General features: G+C 58.1%; 1 protein-coding gene across 2 annotated transcripts in view; it reads right to left on the bottom strand.

Moving 5' to 3' along the window:
• Positions 1-891: 891 nt before the first annotated feature.
• Positions 892-20,096, bottom strand: part of ESYT2 (extended synaptotagmin 2) — a gene marked incomplete at both ends in the record, with an annotated part of 44,368 nt that continues 25,163 nt past the window's right edge. Inside the window, 15 exons of one of the 2 annotated variants that reach the window (XM_084230084.1) lie at positions 892-937; positions 1,038-1,087; positions 1,759-1,864; positions 2,957-3,088; positions 4,423-4,521; positions 5,407-5,789; positions 5,914-6,063; positions 7,603-7,689; positions 8,579-8,653; positions 11,327-11,389; positions 15,142-15,237; positions 15,510-15,599; positions 16,719-16,767; positions 17,635-17,717; positions 18,481-18,657. In XM_084230084.1, the coding sequence (XP_084086210.1) occupies positions 892-937; positions 1,038-1,087; positions 1,759-1,864; positions 2,957-3,088; positions 4,423-4,521; positions 5,407-5,789; positions 5,914-6,063; positions 7,603-7,689; positions 8,579-8,653; positions 11,327-11,389; positions 15,142-15,237; positions 15,510-15,599; positions 16,719-16,767; positions 17,635-17,717; positions 18,481-18,657 (1,686 nt within the window). The remainder of the gene's footprint in view (positions 938-1,037; positions 1,088-1,758; positions 1,865-2,956; positions 3,089-4,422; positions 4,522-5,406; positions 5,790-5,913; positions 6,064-7,602; positions 7,690-8,578; positions 8,654-11,326; positions 11,390-15,141; positions 15,238-15,509; positions 15,600-16,718; positions 16,768-17,634; positions 17,718-18,480; positions 18,658-20,096) is intronic. The other variant, XM_084230085.1, reaches the window with a different exon arrangement.

The following is a 20,096-nucleotide window of genomic DNA, read 5'->3' on the forward strand; positions in this document are numbered from 1 at the left end:
TCCCACGCTGCGCGGCAGCGGCCCCCGGCCAGCTGTGGCCCGGCTGCCCCCTCGGGGTTCTGTTCAGAGATGGGCTGGAAGGCCTGGAGGCGGCCTGGCCTGCTCACCCCTCCATCTGCAGGTGGAGGCGGCCTGAAGGCCGAGTGGTCACATCAGGGAGGAGGGGCAGCTTGCGGAGCCACGGCTGGGAGTCTGGACCAGAAGGCCTAGTGCCGGCCTGGGCGGCCCCCAGCTCGCAGCTGGGCAGTGAAGGGCTGGGAGGGCGAGGGCTCCAGGGCACCTGCTGTAAGAGGTGACCTGGCGCGGGGGAGGGCGAAGGCAGGCCCGGCAGAAGCAAGGAGGGCGTCCCCCGGCTCCAGAGGGGGGACAAGGGCTGGGCCACCCGCGGACGCGCGACCAGAGACCGGGGCAAGAAGCGGCTCGGCCCCCCGCCATGGGCAGAAATAAGCAACACTGGACCCCGCGCTTTTCTCCTAAAGAGAAACACCACAAAATGGGTCACAGAACTTTTTCCTGCAAAGACAAAACTGGTAACTTTGTGGCAAGAATTTATTACATTTTAGAAGAAAATAAATATATATTTCCTAGATTCATTTTCTTCTGATTTCCCACCAGCATCGATTATAAAAAATATTGTATTTACACTGCACCGCTGGAAACAAGGCCTGCGGAGTCAGCGTCTCTGCTGCCTCGCAGGGCCAGCCCCGACACCCGGCTTGTGCAGCAGCGTGTAGCTGTCCCACCACGAGGCGGCGACTGTAACATATAAAAGTTAACAAGAGTGGCCAAATTTGACTAAAATGTCAACATGTTTTATGAAACAGCTTGGGTCTGTGTAACTGGACACAGGGGAGTATAAAAGTAGCAGGTGCAGCTGCTCCTCGGGCTCCGCTACGTCGCCGCATGGGGCCGCGCGCCGTCTTCCGTCAGGTCGTACCTGCGAGGGCCCAGGCAAGAGGCCGTCAGCGTGCAAAGTGCCGCTTTGTACACGTGGACTCGGGGTGGGGGGGGGGAGAGGGGACTGTGCAGACACTCACCATTGGGTCCAGCCTTTGGCCAGATCCTCAGAGGCCAAACCAACCAGTACCTGTGGGTTGAAAGAGTGTATACAAATGGCTGAAGCGATTCCTTCCGGACCTCTCGCCACCATCTGGGCAGCACCGCTCTCCTGAGTCTCATTTCTCTCTCTCCTGCTCGTGTGACCTGCCAACAAACTGCGCGGCCCACTGTACCCCACGGCCTTAGGTCACGAGCCATGTCAGTGCAGCTAAGTCATGGGGTGCCACCGCGGTGACGCGGACGACGGCACTGGGCCTGCCACAAAACCCCCGTCCCTGCCTCACCTGCGTGCACGCTGGAGCGTATGCTCCTGCGTGAGCGCTGGATGTGAGTATGGACAGAGACGAGAAAAATTCAGAAAAATGAAGAGAACGATTTGTCAGGAAAGGCAGCGTGAGCAGCTGGGGAGGCAGAATCGAGACTCTCCCTTTGTGTTTTCTTTTAGTGTGATGCCTGAAAAAGAAACCCAACACCAAACCTTTCCTCCCACTTACATCCGTGGTGTTAGCATGACTAGTACGCGCACAACAGAAACACGTGGAAACACCTGAGCGTGTCTTCACAGTGCGCGGCCCCAGTGACGGTCCTTCTGGCACTGCTCACTGATGGGCGCTACTCAGGGGGCGTCCCCACCGACCCGCCCGGCCTGAACTCGGGGCTTGGGGAGCACAGAGCGCCCCGGGCTGTCTTCACACTGACTTTGCCGAGAAGCCCTTTGTCTTTGGACAGGAAGCCGCCGCTGTTCTTCACCGCCACGTCCAGCGTCCTCCTCTGCACCTCGGGCAGCGAGACGCTGAAGTCGAAGCTGAAACGGACAAGAGGACCTTCCGTTAACGGCGCCACGATTCTGCCATGTCTTCGTCACGTCTAAAAACACGACATTTCTGTTCGCGTTGCTTTCCAATGAAACTGAGTTCTGCAAGATGTTTGGAGGTGGCATTTCATGCAGACTCCAAGACTGTTTCTTAGAAACTGTTTTCTAGCTTTCCTAACCCATGAAGGCTCCCTGGACATCAATGGCCAAATCTGCACGGCAGGAGAGCCTGGCTCTGGGCTCTGGGTGTGAGGTGGGCGTCTTGAGCTCATGTGCCCTGAGGACACAAGGGAGCAGCTGCCAAGCTGGGGGGTGGAAGAGAAGATGAGGGGGGCATGGGCAGTTTTAGGAGCAGCATTTTTCACAGCAGACAGCTCTGCAGACAAAGCTGCCCCCAGGAAACCATGTCCTTCTGGGCTGGGGAGCTTGTGGCAACTTGCCCGGGACCCGCTAGAATGGGGCCACCTTCCCACCCCGCAAGCAGCCTGGAGCCCCAATGTGCGTATGGGGCCCCCGGTTCTCAGAGGCTGCGGATAAGAGAAGGGGCCACACCAGGCCGTGGTCTCTGGCCTTGGTGCAACTAAGGTGATTGGGACGGAGCACAACGGACGTAGGGGCTTCATCCCAAATGCCAGGTGCTTGGCACAGAGACTAGAGTCAGACAGCGCCACGGCTCCCGACGAGCCCTGAGTCTGACTGCAGACAGGAGTCCTGACGGGGGAGAGAGCCGCAGGGCACCAAGCTTCTCCCGCATTGTTTTACTGTTGTGCACACACGAATGCATTTTAAGATGTTAATGGAGTATTGTTTTAAAATGAACTTTAAAAAGTATATATTTTAAAACTCTTAATTTCCATGAGTAACTTAGCAAAAAATCAAGAGCTGGAACCCCACACAAGAGAGCTGCTCGGGGCGTGGGCAGTGCTCCCGTGAGCACAGGCGGCCGGCCACGGCTGGGTTGACGGCGCCCCCTCCCACGGCCCCTCCCACACCCAGTCAGACGCAGCAGGGTCTCACCACTCGCTCTGCTCAGCAGCGATCATGGGCGTGACTTGGGGGTTATGCCCTTAACCAGGACCCTACCTCTGGTCAAACACAGGGTTCAGGGTTTTCTTGGAGACGTGAGTTTTCCTCCTTCCCGAACGCCTCTTGTCGGGCAGCAGGTACATGCGGACATAGGGGTCGGAGCCGTCTTCTGAGAAGGCGATGAGGTTCCTGAGCATGCACAGCAGGGGGGCGTCAGAGCTGCACGCGGCTCCGCTCTCCGGGCTGTGGGGCACCAGCTGCCGAGAGCCAGCGCAGAGCCAAGCCGGCCGCCCTCACAGCTTCCCGCCGGGGCAGTGGGGGCCGCCAGGTTGCAGGCTCGCGCTACCTCCCGCCACCACTGGCTGGCCGCTGCACACTGGAGTAGCCCTGCAGGATGCTAAGTTGGGTCCCGTCCCTCTGAGGAGCAGAAACCCAAAAGGAACTCGACGCCACAGTCAGAGCCCCGTTTCTAAAGAACTCTGCTTTCCTGTGTGTTGACCAACTTTCAATTTTTTAAATTTTTTTATTTTTACAGATTTATTTATTTATTTAGACAAGAACTGGGTTCTAGGCCAGAAGCGCGGGAGGGTGAGAGGATTCACCAGAGACAGAGCGGGGAGCAGAGCAGGCAGACTGACTGGAATACACTGCTGAGGGGAGCAGTGGGGAGACAGGAGAGGTCTGCTGCGCCCTGTGGGACCGACCCTCGCCAGCCGGCCGGGATTGAACCAGCACTGCAGAGGCTGCGGACAGCTTCACAGAACTGTGTTCAACCGCCGGCGCCACCAGGGGAGGCCCTCCAACAACTTTTTTTTTTTTTTTAAGACTTATTTATTTATACAAGCACGGGGTACAGTCAGAAGCGCGGGAGGGTGAGAGAATTCCCCAGAGCCAGAGCGGGGAGCAGAGCAGGCAGAAGGACCGAAGCACACTGCTGAGGGGAGCAGCGGGCGGCAGGAGAGGTCTGCGCGCCATGTGGGACCTTCACCTGGTGGTTGGGGATCGAACTGGCACTGCAGAGGCTGTGGGCAGCTTTACCGCTGTGCCACCAGGGGAGGCCCTTGAACAACTTTTTAAAGACCAGTCGTATTTCAAATAACTATAGACCAGTCACATCAAAGGAAAGTAAGTCACTCCACACCGAGGCCTATGACAAGACTCCATAGAACAGCGCGGCCCCAGGTGAGTCGCCCGCCAGCATGCTCAGTGACCCCTCCCACAGAGCACCACCCTCCCAGTGCTCACAGGGACTGGACTGTCCGGCCAACCCGGATGCCACCAACCCTCTGGATCCTTTGAGCTGACACCAACCTGCTCCTGCACACTGAACCCTGAGAAGCCCTTGATTTTGTGGGAGAGCTGCGCTTGCACTCCTGTGGCATGAGGCGAGGACAACCCTCCTGCCGAGCCAGGGACGGCTTGTGCACCACGGGGCGCGGGTCAGGCCGCCCCGGGGCGGCAAGACAGCCACGGCGGGGACTGTCCATGGAAGGGTCTCCTGTGAGGTGAGGTGCTGGGCTCACCTGCAGCCGTGCACCACCACCACCAGCTTGTTCCTCTGCGAGCTGTGCCGCACTGTCAGCTGGATCTGCCCCAGTGGCGACTGGCCCAGGGTCATCCCGCTGCAACAAGCACATGCACAGCCTCAGCTGAGGGCGCCTGGCACGCCCTGCGCAGGGGCCCCCAGGCCCGAGCTGACTCCCCTAGTGGGGGCCCAGAGTGAGGGCAAGGCGAGCGGCCTCCTAGCTCTGTCGCCAGCCCACACCTGGCCCGTGGATGCGCACCCGGGACAGCGGTGCTCACAGCCCAGTGACCGGCTACAGGGATCCCCAGCTCTCAGGTGAACATGGCCCCCAAGACAGCCATGACCCCCCCAAATATCACCTCAGTCACTCCCTAAATTTCTCTTCTAAGAAAAAAGTGTTTTCTACTTTAAAACTCTAGGTCCTTTAGAAGCGGAGAGAACAGAGTTGACTGTCCTCTGGCGCAGAGGTGGCGAGGGCGAGTGCGGGACACGGGCTGCAGCCGAGGCCTGGCCCCCCAGACTGCACGCCTGTGGGGACGACAGGCCGCAGGAGCCGCTGGAGGCGGCTTCACTCGGGCTGGGGGGAAGAGGCCGCCGCGGAGGCTGCCGGTGACTGAGATGCCGGTTCTTGCTCATCTAAAAGCCCGCGGCCATCTGCACCCCGACACCCGAAGGAGGGACCCCCGCCACCATCCCGCAGACCAGCGCCCTGGGCAGGGGAGGGCGCTGACCACAGGCAAAGCTGCCGCTGCCCACCGCGGGGCCCTGCGGCCATGTGCGGTGAGGGGACACGGGGGCGCCCGGCCCCTCAGGGAGCCCTGGCCCCGGCGGCTCTTCACGCGAGACAACGCTGGGCCCCAGAAGCCTGCGGTTCCCCAAGAGGCCGCGGCTGGGGGGGAGGGGCAGGGGGCACGCCCTGCCCCACCTGGGAGCCCCGCCGGCCATGCCCCCGCGCCCGCCCCGCCCCGCCCGCCGCCCGTACTTCTCCAGCTGGCGCAGCCGCTGCCGCAGCTCCTGCGTGGCGATGGGCAGCGAGACGTCGGAGGCGATGCTGGGCGTGGGCTCCTTGAGCGGCGCGCGGCCGGGGGAGGGCGCGGCGCCGGCGGGCAGGCTGGCGGGGCTCCGGCCCGGCTCCCGCGGCCCCGGGGGGCCGGGCTCGGCGGCGGCGCCCGGCTCCTCCTCACCCGGCGGCTCGCCGGCCCCCGCGCCGGGCGCGGACGGGGCCGCGGGGCCGGCGGGCGACGCGGACGCGGACGCCTGGGAGCGCACGGAGACCCTGCGCCCGTCCTGGGGCGCGGCCGGCCGCCGCACCTGCGCCGAGTGCGGGCGGTCCGCGGCCCGGGCCCGCGCGTCCAGGTGCAGCACCTGCGGGGGGCGCGGTCAGGGGGGGCGGCGCCGGCGCCTCTCCGCGCCCCGCCCCGTCCCCCCCCCCCCCCGCGCCCCGCCCCCAGCCCCGCGCCCACCCGGCCACCCGCCGCAGGGCACCCACCCTGAGGGCGATCTTCATCTTCAGGGAGCTCCCGGGGCCGGAGTTACTCAGCTGGAACCGCTGGCTCATGGTCATGTCCTCGCTGGCGAGCAGCTGGCTGAGCGGGATGGTCAGGCTGCCCAGCGAGCACTGGTGCTGCTCATCCTTCACCTGCACAGCGGGACAGCGGACACGCACCTGAGCACGGGGCTGCGCCAGTGAGGAGGCTCAAGCGGAAGAGTGCGCGAGGGGCACCGCGGCCGGAGCGCCCTGCCATGCGGATGGAAACACCCCGGGCTGGCGCGCAGGCCCCAGAGACGCCCATGCACGGGCACACACTCCGGAGTGCTTTCCGGCCTCCCACTCAGCCGCCTGCAGAGTCCGCAGCGCCTGCTGTCTGCTGCCCTCGGACAGGCCTCCTCACGCGACAGATAGCGGGAAGCAGATGAAAAACTTCTCTGAGAAGGTAAAACCACCCTCCTGCTGACCAGGAAAAGCAGGCGAGATGCCCACAGTCAGCAACCATGAAGCCGGTGTCTGGACAGGACAGGGAAGGGCCACGTGGGGCGGCGGGCCAGGCCACGCGGCAGCTCAGAGGGGTGGCTGGCTTCCTCGGAAGGCGACACCGAGAGTCCTCCAGAAGGAGGAGGTAACCCAGATGGGGTGAAGCCACGAGCAGAATCGAATCTGTGTGAGCTGCAGGCCCAGGTGATTTCCCTGGTGAATCTACCAGGTGTGTGAGGAGACCATCAGCTCCACACCAGCTCCTCCAGAAAACCAAAGAGGAGGAACCCTCCTCGTGACCCAGGAGCCGGCAGCGCCCTGGTACCAGGGCCTGGGAACAGCCTTCCTGACTGAGATACAAAGACCCTTTGGAAGGTGTTGGCAACTTAAGCGGAACACATAACAGGACACAGCTGATTCTTGGTGTCCTGGGGAGGGGGGGGGGTGTTCCAGGAACCCCTCAGATGCTAAGTCCTGGGGTACAATGGCCCCTCACCATCAGGTGTCTCTTGGTGATGGCAACACCCAATGCAAGGTAAATGCCGGGAACAGGCAGGCGCCGGGGTCCTGGGGACGGTCTGTGTAGTTCAGAGGGGCAGTGGCTGGGTCTAGCACACGGCACAGACCACCCGTGTTGGCTGGGGACACAGGGGCTGCACCTCGTGGCGACCTTCCGGGGTGCCTGCAGGGTTTCTCACGTGAAAGCTCAAAAGCCACTGCGAGTTTGCTACTGACACCTGGGAGTCAGCATCTGTGGACTTAAGCAGAAAAGCTCCATGATCCTTTCACTAGCAGGAAAGCCTTTAATGGGATTGCACATTGCTCCGGGACCAGACTCTCGGCCCAGAAGGGGCTCCCTGCACACAGCCCTACCCTGGGAGGTGGGGCAGGAGACCAGCGGCCCGAGGCCCCAGACAGAGTCGATAAGGCCCCACACAGCAGGGCGCCTGCGTACCAGCCTGAGCAACAGAGCTGCTGGACGTAGGCCCAGCACAGCCGCTCCACGTAGACTGGTGACAAGGTGACCAGGCTTGAAGATGAGAAACGCCGACTCACAGTACCAAAAGGTCCCAGAGACTCAGGGTGCCTGAATTAGTGGGGCCACAGCAGGGTGGGGCCTGACAGCGGCGGCCCCCTGTCCCTCCCAGGCAGCTGTTCAGTGCCCACTGTCTGCCTGGACACACCTGCCGGAAGCCCACCACGTACCTCGACTTCAAGGTCCTGGCGCTTGGGGTTGTGGATGAAGAAGGTGAAGTTTTCCTCCCACACCGGCTCACTGGTTTTGTACCGAATCTGAAGGAAACCCCAAACAGCAGGTCTACCACAGTGCGGAGCAGGGGGCTGCTGCCAATACCGCCCTCTCCACACCAGAAAGCTCAGGGCAGCAATGAAATTCCAAGACACACAGCCTGAGCACCTGCCCTTCCGTGTTCATTGTGCAAAATGTTCGAGACAAATGCTGAGTGTGCATCTGTGAAGCCACTTCTCACCAAACCGGGTGGCAACAGCCCCCGGGACGGAGCTGCGGTCTGCAGGAGCTTGTCACTCCCTGGGGTGAGCAGCTCCCGCTCCCGATTCCTGGGACTGAGTGTGTTGATTTTTTAAGCACTATTATCTTTGAAACACAGTATTTATGGAGCATTCAGAGGAAACTAAGAGAGCTGCCCCATGTCACCGACCCATGACCTCAAGCAAGAGTATATTCATGTGTTACTTTTTAATGTTATTTTTTTTTTTTAAATTTTTTTTTTTTTCTTTTATAGAGGCATGTTTTTATTTATTTATTTGTTTGTTCGTCTGTTTCGTTTATACATGCACTGGGTACAGTCAGAAGCGCGGGAGGGTGAGAGAATTCACCAGAGCCAGAGCAGGGAGCAGAGCAGGCAGAAGGACCGAAGTACACTGCTGAGGGGAGCAGCGGGCGGCAGGAGAGGTCTGCGCGCCATGTGGGACCCTCCTCCGGTGGCCGGGGAGCAGCCGGGAATTGAACCGGTGCTGCAGAGGCTGCGGGCAGCTTCGCAACCCAGCGCTCAACCGCTGCGCCACCGGGGAGGCCCTTTAATGTTATTTTTTAAAATGAACAGTATACTTATCACCCAATTAAGCAGCTGGCTACGCATCTGATGGCCACGGAAGGGTCAGCATCAGCGCTGGCCCCCCAGGGGACGGGGCTGCCTATTACCTTGCTCTCCTGAGCCTTGTGCCCGACGGACATCTGGACAAGAGGATTCGGGTTGCTGTTTATTTTCTTCCCCGACTATCCAAAAACAAAAAACAGGCAAAATAAACAAATACATCCTGAAGTGAGGTTTACTAAAACTAACTGGTTGGTTTATACCAACAGCCACTTCTATTTACTTCTGACGCTTCTGTCATGGGACCGTCTGGGACAATTCACTTAGAAGCCAACTGCGAGGCACATGCCAAAGCCATGGCTACTCGCCATAAAAATAACTAAGAAAATTTCTATTTCACACAATTTTTAAGTGTCATGAAGCCTTTGATTTTTATAGCAAGCTGCTTTGTAAACACTGAATCTTTTCAAAGTCTTTAATGTTAATCCCAGCTCCCAAAACTTATCTTGCTTGATAACAAAATGAACAGAGTGAAACAAGTGGGGAGCAGACAGGCAACACAGCAGAAGGTGCCCCCCAGAGGCTCCCGGACGGCACCCCCAAAGTGCAGGACAGGCCTGCACTGTGAACCAGTCAGTCTGCTCATGGGGCTGCCAGGTCTTGCTCTCGGCTGCTAAGTAATTCTGACAGAAAAAAGGAATACCTAGAATCACATTAAATTAAGCAGAGATGAAAGATTTAGGAATGAGGAAAAAAATGGCAAAAAGCAGACCTCAGCAACCGGCCCAGAAGCAGCACTGCCACAGGCACTGTCCACAACTCAGCCGCACCAGAGGATGCGGTCAAGTGTCTGTTAGTGGAATTCAGCAGGCACAAATGTGTTTTTTTTCTAGATAGTTTTAGTGTCAACCCTCAACACTGGGGCAATGATAGAAACCAGCTCCAAAATCATACAATTATTGGAATAAAATATTCTTAGCGCAAACCTATTGTGAGAATCTATTCTCTGCTTCACCTTTTTGATGTGGATAATTCTGCAAAGCGAAGTGAATACTATGACAAACCGCAGGCTCTAGGTTCCTTAGGCAGAGAAGAGGGTTCCCCCTAAGTCCATTTTCTCCTCCTTTCACAGTGCACCTGCATCCTCTGCACCAAGCGGCCACCCGGGCCCGCTGTGGCGGGAAGGAGTGGGTATGCCCCTCTCTCGCCTGCAGGCGCTCACGGGGTTTCTGCAGGAACAGGCCTGTTTACGTGACACACTGTAGGTCTTTGGTGCAGATGCTGAGTTTCTTTCCAAACTCACACAGTCATTTCACCTCTGAAAACAAGGCCCATTCATCCCTAGAGTTACTGTAGTGGGGATTTTAAGACTTTTTAAAGAACTTTCTCACATCTCTGAACAGAGAGAAACCTGGGACTGAAGACAGCTCCAGCCTCTGGCCACAGCTGCGGGGCTACCCGGCTCCCTCTCCTGTGCGAAGGACACATGCGTGTTCAGCCTGAGTTCACCAACCCTTCAGTAAGTAAGAAGTCAATGCTATTAAACCTTAACTGGCACTGTGCTCCTCAGGGGTGCAACGAACAGTGGCGTCAACTCTCTGAAATAAAGTCCGATCACTGTGCTTTCTACTGTGACCCAACACGCAGCTGTACCAGCACCAGTCAGACTTGTGAGGTGGCCAGACCGTGAGCTTGCAGGTCTGCCCAGCTGACCTAAGCCTGGCTGCCGCCACCCAGTCACCCAGGCGCTCTCACCCACACGCGGGGCAGGCACACCCAGAGGCTCAGCTGAGGCCGCGGGGAGCGACCAGGAAGCTTGTGGCTGTGACCGCGAGGCCCTGGCACAGGGCGGGGGGGAGGGGAGAAGCTCACTCTTCACCCAGTTTGGGATAAAGCAGCCCCACCCCTCCAGTGTGCAGCCCAGAGGGTGCCCTCCGGAGGCCAGCACTCTGTACCCCTCTGTGGGCAGGGGTCGGGGGTCGGTCATCCTTGCTTTTGAATTCAACGTATTTTTCTAGATGAAATGGATTAAAAACAATTCCTGAATTAGTGGGGGAGAATTTTATAAAAACAATTACATTCAAAAATCCCCCCCCCCAAATATTTAAGCCTAAAACGTTCAAAGAAATTGCAGGGGAGTAAACCATCCTAAGTTACTGATGACTTCAGCACTTGATTCAGAAAATTCACATCCATGTCATTTTAAGGAGTGGAGCTTAGTTTCCAATACACCTCACTGAGTGAAATTTAAGGCTTCTTGAAAGATCTGTGCCCCAGCCCAGCAGCACCAAAGCCCAGAGGCCGACCCGGCCACCTGGCCGCGTATTGGAAGAGGTGATGTTCGGGCTGGCAGCCGTGCACCAGCACCCAGGACCCCAATTGCGGGTCGGGTAAGATTTTATTTTATTTATTTATTTATATATATTTTTTGTGGGACCCTCGCCGGCGGCCGGGGAACAAACCGGCGCTGCAGAGGCTGTGGGCAGCCTCCCAGCCCAGTGCTCAACCGCTGCGCCACCAGGGGAGGCCCTCAGGTAAGATTTTAATAGAACTTCTGCTTCCCCATTTTCACTGATTTGGTCCAATCAAAATATAGATTTAAATCCACCTCAGGTGTTGCTTCCTAAGGCAAGAGGACAGAGGTGCAGTTTACCAAACTGGTACTTGTAAAATGTGTCTTCCAAGTTGACTTAAATTCTTCTGCGAGTTTTTGGGTCACAAGTCCCCTCGACCTCTCGAGCTGGACACGACTTGGCCACGAGCACGGGGCAACGTGCTGACAGCACCACGGGGCCAGAACATCACCTCTCGCAATAGATTTGATCGACTTCTCCACTTTGAGGGAAAGAGTTTACCTTGAACGCTTTCTGAACTGCAGCCTTCTTCAAGACATCAGGGTTAAATTCTAATGGGTTACTCTTTCAAGTCAGAAGAAAATGAATATTCCAAGGGTTAATAAAACATGCAATGAGGAGTTTATGGAAGGTTAATGACATGAAACCGTATGAGATCAAAAAATGCTTAACGAAAAGTCACCAACAAGACTTACACAAAAACCAACAGAAATCAGTTGTGAAATTCTCCATGCTCAAGCTTTTACCTCAGAACCAACCTTTCATCTGTCAATACCAAACACACGTCCTCAGGCCCGTGCGTCTATGCTTCTGCTTCACCCCTCTTGCCTTTGGGACTTGGAAGCTCAAGACTGGGATGTCAGAGGAGGGGCCGGGTCGCTTCTTTGCGTGCCCACCCTCCTGTACCCACGTGGGTTTTGTCTAAGCTGCACTTGAAAGGGCTACACCACAGGCCGTTTCCTCCCTGCTGACACTGACGGCTTCTCCACTTCACCCCTCTTCCGAAACTCAAATGCAAAGGCGGGTGAGATCACCCCAAACCTTCCTCCTGGCTTTAGAGTTCTGTTACTATGGGTTTTGTGTCCTATTTCTAAACTTTTCCTTTGCAGTTCATACTCTCTTGTCCTCGCGAGTTCCTTCAAGGACCAACATTTACAGTTAAACGTGTTATCATTTTAGCTGTAATCAGCTTCAAACAATGGATTGAATTTTATTACTCTCTCATTGAGCAGCAGACTTTATAGTCAAGGAGACAGCAGCTGCCTGTCTGCCCCAGTGGGGCTGGCTGGGCCAGATGCCAGGGCTGGACGCTGGCTGGAGAGGGGTCAGCACCGATGCCCAGCGCCGGGGAGAAAGAGTCTGGAGCAGCTCCCGGGAGTACATTCACAGCCCTGGGTGGGGAGGACGGCAGCTGCAGGGCCCGCAGAGCCTGCGTGGCAGCCACTCGTGCAGCCCCGACACCGCAGCTCAGGCCAGCGTGGGGAGGGATGGTGTGGAAAGGGCAGAGGAGCTGTGGAGGCGTACAAGCTGCTCGGGCCAGGTGGGGAGTCGTTTCGGGCACCCACCCGACTGCACCCCCACCCTTAGGCCACTGGCCAGCTGGAGGCAGAAGTGGCCACCGCGCTTTCCCAGTAGAGCTGAGGGAGCCCGTAAGCCCTCGCCCAGAGCAGGCGGCACAGACACCGCACGGGCCAGGAGGCGACAGGCACCCTGGGTGGATGGGAGCCGCCCGCTCTGGGCATGGACACTCTGGGCCCCTCAGGCACCGGGAGGCAGAGCCGGCAGCAGCCAGAGCCGCACACACCCGTCGTGGTCTCGGCCTCGGAGGAGAACTGAGGTGCCCCGGCCCATCCTCGCCAAGACCAGGGCCCTGGCGAGGAGCGGTCAGCTCGCCCCGGAACTCTGCTGCGAGCGGCCGGCTCAGGGAGCCGTCGCGACAGCTGTGATGTGGGAGGGAAACTGGCTGTGACCCCACAGCTTCATGACTGGGCACTCAGAGGCAGCCATAACACCCTAAACAATTCAGACACATTTGCTTGAAAAGCCAACCTAGGAAGCTCTGAGAGAAGGGACCTAAGATGAGGGTGGTGCGGGCGCCAAGGCGGGCAGGAGGCCGGTGCCCATGGCCGCCCCTGCCAGTGCAAAGGGCCTTGGCCTGGTGCTGGGGGGTGGCGTTTGTTCTGTTGTGGCTCGAGGAGCAGCTGGCCCAGCCCCGAGGGTCTGAGTCACCCGCTCCCTAAAATGGGTCAAAAGTCTATTCCTAAACTTTTGCTTTCCCTCTTTTGAAAAATATGAAGACTGAAAATGCATATGGAGACGGAAACTAGATGCGGCCACGGGACACATCAGCGCCCGGCACCGCCCAGTGAGCCCCAGACCCGGTCCGGAGGCACGGGCACCTCCACTGCCTCCCCCAGGCCACGGCTCCGGAGCCCAGCGGAGCATAAGCCCAGTCATCTCCCCAATGCTCCGGTCACGGGGGGTTGGGGGGGTCCCAGTGGACTCTGGGCGTCCCTGTCCACATGTGGGTGCCAAGAGGTGGGCAAGCCAGGCCCGGCTCTTTTCAGCAGTTCAGGAAGACAGTGGATTTAAGGAATTTTTCTTCAAGTTTACAAAGAGATGTTTATGTCTCACATGCTGAGGCGAACCAGAAGAAGATCCACTTTCATCATCACGGCATCATTTTTTGCCTCAGAATTTCTACCCTTGGGACGGGCCTGCAGCGGTGGGAGCTCAGGCATGGCCATGAGTCCCTGGCCTGTGCAGCTTGGGGCCAGGCGTGAGCTCGTGTGAGCCACGCAGCGGGCATCGTGGAAACAAGCACAAGCCACACACATAGCAGGACCCCATGCAGGAAGGGCAGGACACGCCACGCACGCCACACCACGCACACACGCACGGCACACGGGGGAGGGCATTTGGGGCTGGGCACACCCCAGCAAGCCAAGGAGGAACACCAGGAACTCACAAGGAGCGCGCCACAGACCGAGGCAGTGTTCTCACAGAACACTAGTCCCGACGCTCGCCTCTCTTTTAAGTAGCCACACCCAAAGCTTCCCTCGTAGATGCTCTTAGGACAGTGGAACCGGGGGAGAGAGCAGAGAATGGTGGGCTTGGTCAGCACAGGAGGCAGCAGTGCAGGGGCGGGGCAGAGGCTGAGCGGAGCCGCCCCTCGGCCCACCGGACAGCCAAGGCCGCTGCGTGCGCACGGTGCCCTCGGCATAGGAAGTGAAGCCATTGTTTTGACTTCTTTGTGATGTGACTCAAATGTCAGTGTGGCGTGACAAACGCACAGTTCTAAAGAAAACTGACCCTTTCCGGCCAACCCACCCCCACGTCCTACACCCTAAAGCAGACAAGTTTGATTTCATGAGGCACCGCAACAGACTCTGTAACAAATACAGCGTGGCCCCATGGAAGTTCTGCCATAGAAGAAATTCTGTAGAAAGGTCAAGGAGCAATAAAACAGTTTTTCCCAAATTGAAATTTTAACAGCTAAAGTCACAGATTTCAGACTGGAAGACTGACCCAAGTTTAAAACAGCAAGAGAAATTCAGAATTTAAGACATGAAAATCAGTCACACCTTCACGGAAAGAACGAGCAACCACCGCGATTCTGCAGCGCTCAGGCGCATCTTGCCCGCAGGAAGCCAGCAGAGGCTCAGACTCTGCCAGTGGGGCTTGTGGCTGTGTAGATGCAGAGCCTCGCCGTGGCCCCAGGCGCCACACCAGGCCGGGAAGGGCAGGGACAGTCCTGGCTGTGCCCTGGTGGGGTGTCCTGGGGCGGCGTCCTGGGAGGGGCGCCCTAACCTGGGGCGTAGTCTCACAACAGGACTGGTCTTGGACACAATGAGACGAAGGAGAAGAGTGATGGGCACGCAAAGAAAAATCTACGGAAATTTCAACAACGGCCTGGTTGTCACGGAGGAGGGAACTGCTGTGGGCGGTCAGCCGGCCTGGGCCCCTACCTGTGCGCTGCCGCCGGGAGGGGGTTCAGCACGGGGCTGCATTTAAAACAGGCCAGAGACAATTCCCCTCTCCAGACCCTACAATTTAGAAACCAGTGACTTTCTACAGAATATCTTCTCCCCTAACGGCCAGGCACTTCTGTGCACTGGAGTCTGTCAGACACGTCTATGGAAAGTACCGGAACACCCTGGGCGGATCCAGGTGACGTGTAGACACCAGCCCCGCGGGCCCTCCCGCTGCTGCTCTCCAGGTCGGCGCCAGCTCAAACAGCAACCCAGTGGCGGTGTGTGGAGAGCCGCACACCACCAGGCACTGCCAGGACACGCCCGAGCCCCTGCACCACCTACCGGGAGGTTCCTTGCCGAGTCCAGGTATAGGATGAGCAGCGAGGAGGAGAGGCCGTCGTTGGCTTGGTCTTTGTCTGCTCGGATGTCCGCCAGCACCTGCGGGGACAGGAGACGGCCTCAGCAGGGCATCACTGCTCGACCTCAGGCTGAGCCTGCAGCTCCGCTTGCAGCACCCAGGAGAATAGAAGAGCAGCCAAACCATCCGAACAAGCCAGACAATGAAAAGAAAATCAGCTTTGAAGCGACAAGATCGTCACCTGCTGCAGCCAGCTCAGCTGCGCCCCGCAGCGCTCAGTCTCACTGGGCAAGCGCTGCCCCCTCCCCGCCATGATGCCACTGCTGGCACTCAGGGTCAGGGCGCCCAGTACCTTGTCCAGGCCGGACGCGTCGGGCACCAGGGTGAGCCACTCCAGCCTCAGGTGCAGTTTCCCTCTGGGGACCTCGTCCAGAGCGAACCACTGAGGAGAGAATGTTCACATTCAGCCAGCGTACTCCTGAAGCGAAACGCAGAGCAGACGGGCTGTGGCATGTGGCCGGGGCGGTGCGAGGCTGGAGCAGGGGGGCGCCGCGGCCCAGAGGGAGCTGCGCTGAGGTGCCTAAGGCTCGCCCGGGCCCTGAAGCCAGGTGCTGCTCTACCCGCATGTGCGCCCCAGGATACAAACACTTTCTAGAAGGATCCAGTGAGATTAGGCTCCTCCATGAGGATTCTCATAGAGCTCATGGCCAAGAGAGCACATCCAACCAGCCAGTGTGTTTGTCTTTACTTAGCACCACATCGTCACAAAAAAACTGTTTTTTCAGATTAAAAGCCGCCAAGAATCAATGGAAGGGCCTCCCTGGTGGTGCAGCGGTTGAGCGCTGGGTTGCGAAGCTGCCCGCAGCCTCTGCAGCGCCGGTTCTATCCCTGGCCACCAGCGAGGGTCCCACATGGCGCGCAGCCCTCTCCTGCCGCCCGCTGCTCCCCTCAGCAGTGTCCTTCGGTCCTTCTGCCTGCTCTGCTCCCCGCTCTGGCTCTGGTGAATTCTCTCACCCTCCCGCGCTTCTGACTGTTCCCAGTGCTTGTATAAATCAATCAATCAATCAATCAATCAATCAATCAATCAATCAATCTTAAAAAAAAAAAAAGAATTAATGGGAGATGGCCCCAGCCTCCGGGCGGAGGAGCTGAGGAGCTGAGGAGCGTGGGCCCGAGCACAGCCTGCAGCTATGGGAAGGGTTGCAGGACGCTGCAGGGGCTGCTGCTGTGAGGCAGTTCTCAGCACCAAGGGGGAGGTCACGCTTTAGCGGCCAGCCGACCCCTCCAAAGCACCACAACTGCTCACTCCTTATGCTCTGGTTCGGCCAGACCCCTGCTGACCCTGTGTGCGGGGCCTGTCCATGCGCCGCACTTGGCTGCGGCCTCCGCAGGGGGCCTGCTTCCTGGGTTGCTGGCCAAGCCCATCCTGATACCCCCCCCAGAATGTGGCATCCCCGGTTTGGCTCTCAGCTTGTTTTCCACTTTGCAGCTACCAGAGCCCTCATGCTGCGGTCTCGGGATAGGGGCCTCCGTGGGGGCAGAGCGAGACTTGGCGACGTACCTCGTCCAGGAGGCGCTCCTTCTCCACTTCAGTTAGGTCGATCATGAGGCTGCAGAGGCAATGACACGCAGCGTTAGCACAGAGAAACTGCTGCACCATTTACTGTGAGGAAATCTCCCAGAAATGCAGCACAACACTGCAGTGCCCCAAGAGTAGGCTTCCAGAGGCTGCTCAGGCCGGAAGCAGAGGCATCAAGCGCGGCTGTTTCCAGGAGGGCAGAGGGTGGACGGGAGTGTCCGCTCCCTGCCTGCAGCCCTGGTCAGAGGCATGGACCCTCTGGCTTCAACCCTGCCTCAGGCTCACGCCCAGCAGGTCCAAGCCAACCCACCCACGCCCCGGACAACTGCCCACCACTAGCAGCGGCCATCCCAGAGCCAGACAACCACACTCGGCTTCCCTCGCAGCCACCTCCAAACCTCTGCCTCACACCGGACTCACTTCTCCTTCCTGCCTCGTCCGGCGCGGACAGCCTCCAGACGTTTTACTGGCTGGTAACCCTGACCTGCTGTGGGCTGCCAAACTCTCCCACCGAGCTGCTTCCCAAGGGGCCCACGTCCCAGCCGCACACCGGGCTCGTTGCCGACGCTCCCTGCCTCGGTGTCGTTGAGGCCTGGCTTTCTTGCAGTAGATTAATAACGATCAGGTAGACACGCATTTTTTAAAAACTCAGCTACGCTGGTTGCCTCACCGACATAGACAAACCATCGCCCCACGCGCAGCGCAGTGTGAACAGCACCTGTGGCACGACAGGACCCGGCCACAGGGGCAGCAGCCGACCTCCGTCGAGGCCCTTCCTTTGTTCGCTAAATCCAAGACCGGTCAGGGACAGACGTGCCTTATCGGGAGGTGAGGGTCGCTCTGCTGGGCCACCGAGCCCGAGGGCCCTGACGCCCGCCTCACAGACACGAGGACTCACCTGCCCAAAAAGTCGTCCTTGTCTGGGTCCTCATCAAACAGCTCGATCTCCAGCTCCTGACCCGGGTGCTCGTAAATTAGAGCCTGGAAGGGGTGGGGGGGGTCAATATGGCTGTCGAGACGACGGCCTTTCCCCATCAGACCATTGTTTTCATCCTGGTGACCATCTGCCTGAGTGCAAGAGTCTGAGGTTCTGTTTCTAGTAACGAGGGCATCTTCAGTGGGTCAAGCTCAACTGCTCCAGGACAAGGGTCACAGCATGACTTGCACGTCTGGCGGCAGCCTGGACGTGCCACTATCCGAAGGCCCATTCGGACGCTGTTCTGGGGATCATGCACGCGTGACCCGCTTAGCGCCACCCAAGATGGATGCTCATGGAACACAAGCTGCCTCCTGTTCTGGAGAACAACTTTGCAAGAACGTAGCAGGCCTTTCAGAAGACACAGCATTCTACTCTGCAGTGAACCCTCCTCGAGGGCACCGAGGACAGCAAGGCTGGGAGGAGGGTGTGGCCCATGAGTGGTGTGTGGCCCATGAGCGGCAGGGTAAGCAAGGCCACTGTGCCCCGGCGCCAGATGGATGAGTGGTCGGGAAACAGCACAGAACTGATGCTTGTGTTGACAAGCACATCACGTGTCCTGCATGCAGGGACGCCCTCCTGCGGTCACAACTGCGGCAGCTCTGTGCAGCTGAGGGGTGGGTCCACATGTGCCAGCAGAAGGCAGGGCAGAGGGACGCTCCATCCCATCCCGAGGAAGGGGAGTGGCGCAGGCAACTCAAGCCAGTGCTCAGCCAGCCCCTCGCGGGCTGGGGAGCAGAGGGTGGCTGCTCGGCAGGACGCGCTCACCTCGTAGACTTCATTCCACTTTGGGCTGAGGCTCTCTTTGATGACCTTGCTTTGGAAGATCTGGTTGCCAACTCGGATAATTCCGTAGGGGTCTGACTTTCCCTTGACGAGCCCCTTAAGGTAAGTATCTTTCCCCTGAAGATCCTGAGCTTCAATAAAATGGATCCTTAAAACACCCTGAAAAGGAACAGGACACAGGCTCTCTGCTGAGCCATCTGGGGACATGGGCGCCGCTGTGTGCTGAGGGGCAGAGGCCCTGTTGTGTGTACCGGCAGGCCAGGAGCACACTCGGGGGACAACCAGCAATGGTGGGGGCAGTGGTGCAGGTGGACCTGGACAGGCGGGTGCCAGCCCAGATGCCCAGGCCCGCGGGCCGAGGAGCCAGGCCCTTGACAAGGCTATGCCTGGCAGCCGAGAGGCAGGAGCTGGAGCTTTCGGACATCAGAGCCAGCCCTGAGCCAGTGGAACGCAGCGGCCACTTGGCTCCACCTCTAGAAAAGCCCTTGGAGATGCTGTCTCGATAATATCACATGGAGACAAAGATTTTGAAGTATGTGCCGCTCACAAACGTTGCCTGACTAATAAAACTACAGATGTGCCCTCAAGTTTAAGACAAATAAAGTGGTAAAATTACCTTTCTACAGGGTAGTGCTCTCACCCCACAAATCTTTTGAAAAATTGCTGGGTAATATTCTGATCCTGTCAGCATAAGAAAATAAGGGCTTTTTAAGTGTTGCCCCAAAAAAACCCAAAAAAAAACAAAACTTAAAAAAATACAATCTCTTGTTGATATTTCTGTATGTAAAAAACTTAAGACAATTTGGCAACATATTTTTTTTTTTTTAAAGAGGCATGAATTTTTATTTATTTATTTGTTTGTTTGTTTGTTTATACATGCACTGGGTACAGTCAGAAGCGCGGGAGGGTGAGAGAATTCACCAGAGCCAGAGCGGGGAGCAGAGCAGGCAGAAGGACCGAAGGACACTGCTGAGGGGAGCAGCGGGCGGCAGGAGAGGTCTGCGCGCCAGGTGGGACCCTCCTCAGGTGGCTGGGGAGCAGCCAGGGATCGAACTGGTGCCGCAGAGGCCGCAGAGGCTTCGCAACCCAGCGCTCAACCGCTGCGCCACGGGGGAGGCCCCTGGCAACATATTTAAGCAGAAGCAGCCTCAAAGCCCAGGGAAGGAGGGCCTCCCCGGTGGCGCAGCGGTTGAACGCTGGGCTGCGAAGCTGCCCGCAGCCTTTGCAGCGCCGGTTTGATCCCTGGGCGCCAGCGAGGGTCCCACATGGCACAGCAGGCCTCTCCTGTCTCGCCCGCTGCTCCCCTCAGCAGTGTACTTTGTCAGTCTGCCTGTTCTGCTCCCCGCTCTGGCTCTGGTGAATCCTCTCACCCTCCCGCACTTCTGACTGTACCCAGTGCTTGTGTAAATAAATAAATAAATCTTAAAAAAAAAAAAAAAGAAAAAAAAAAAAAAAGAAAAGCCCAGGGAAGGAAGAGCAGTTCGGCAGGTCTGTTCTCTCTGCTTCAGTTTTACAAAAGCTCCAGCTGCAAAGGAGCAGACGCCAGGGAGGGCCTGCACCTCCTAGAGGAAGCCCCCCGAGAGAGACAAAGTGTCCTT

The sequence above is a fragment of the Talpa europaea genome, assembly GCF_964194135.1.
Source record: "Talpa europaea genome assembly, chromosome: 3".
NCBI classification, from domain to species: domain Eukaryota; kingdom Metazoa; phylum Chordata; class Mammalia; order Eulipotyphla; family Talpidae; genus Talpa; species Talpa europaea.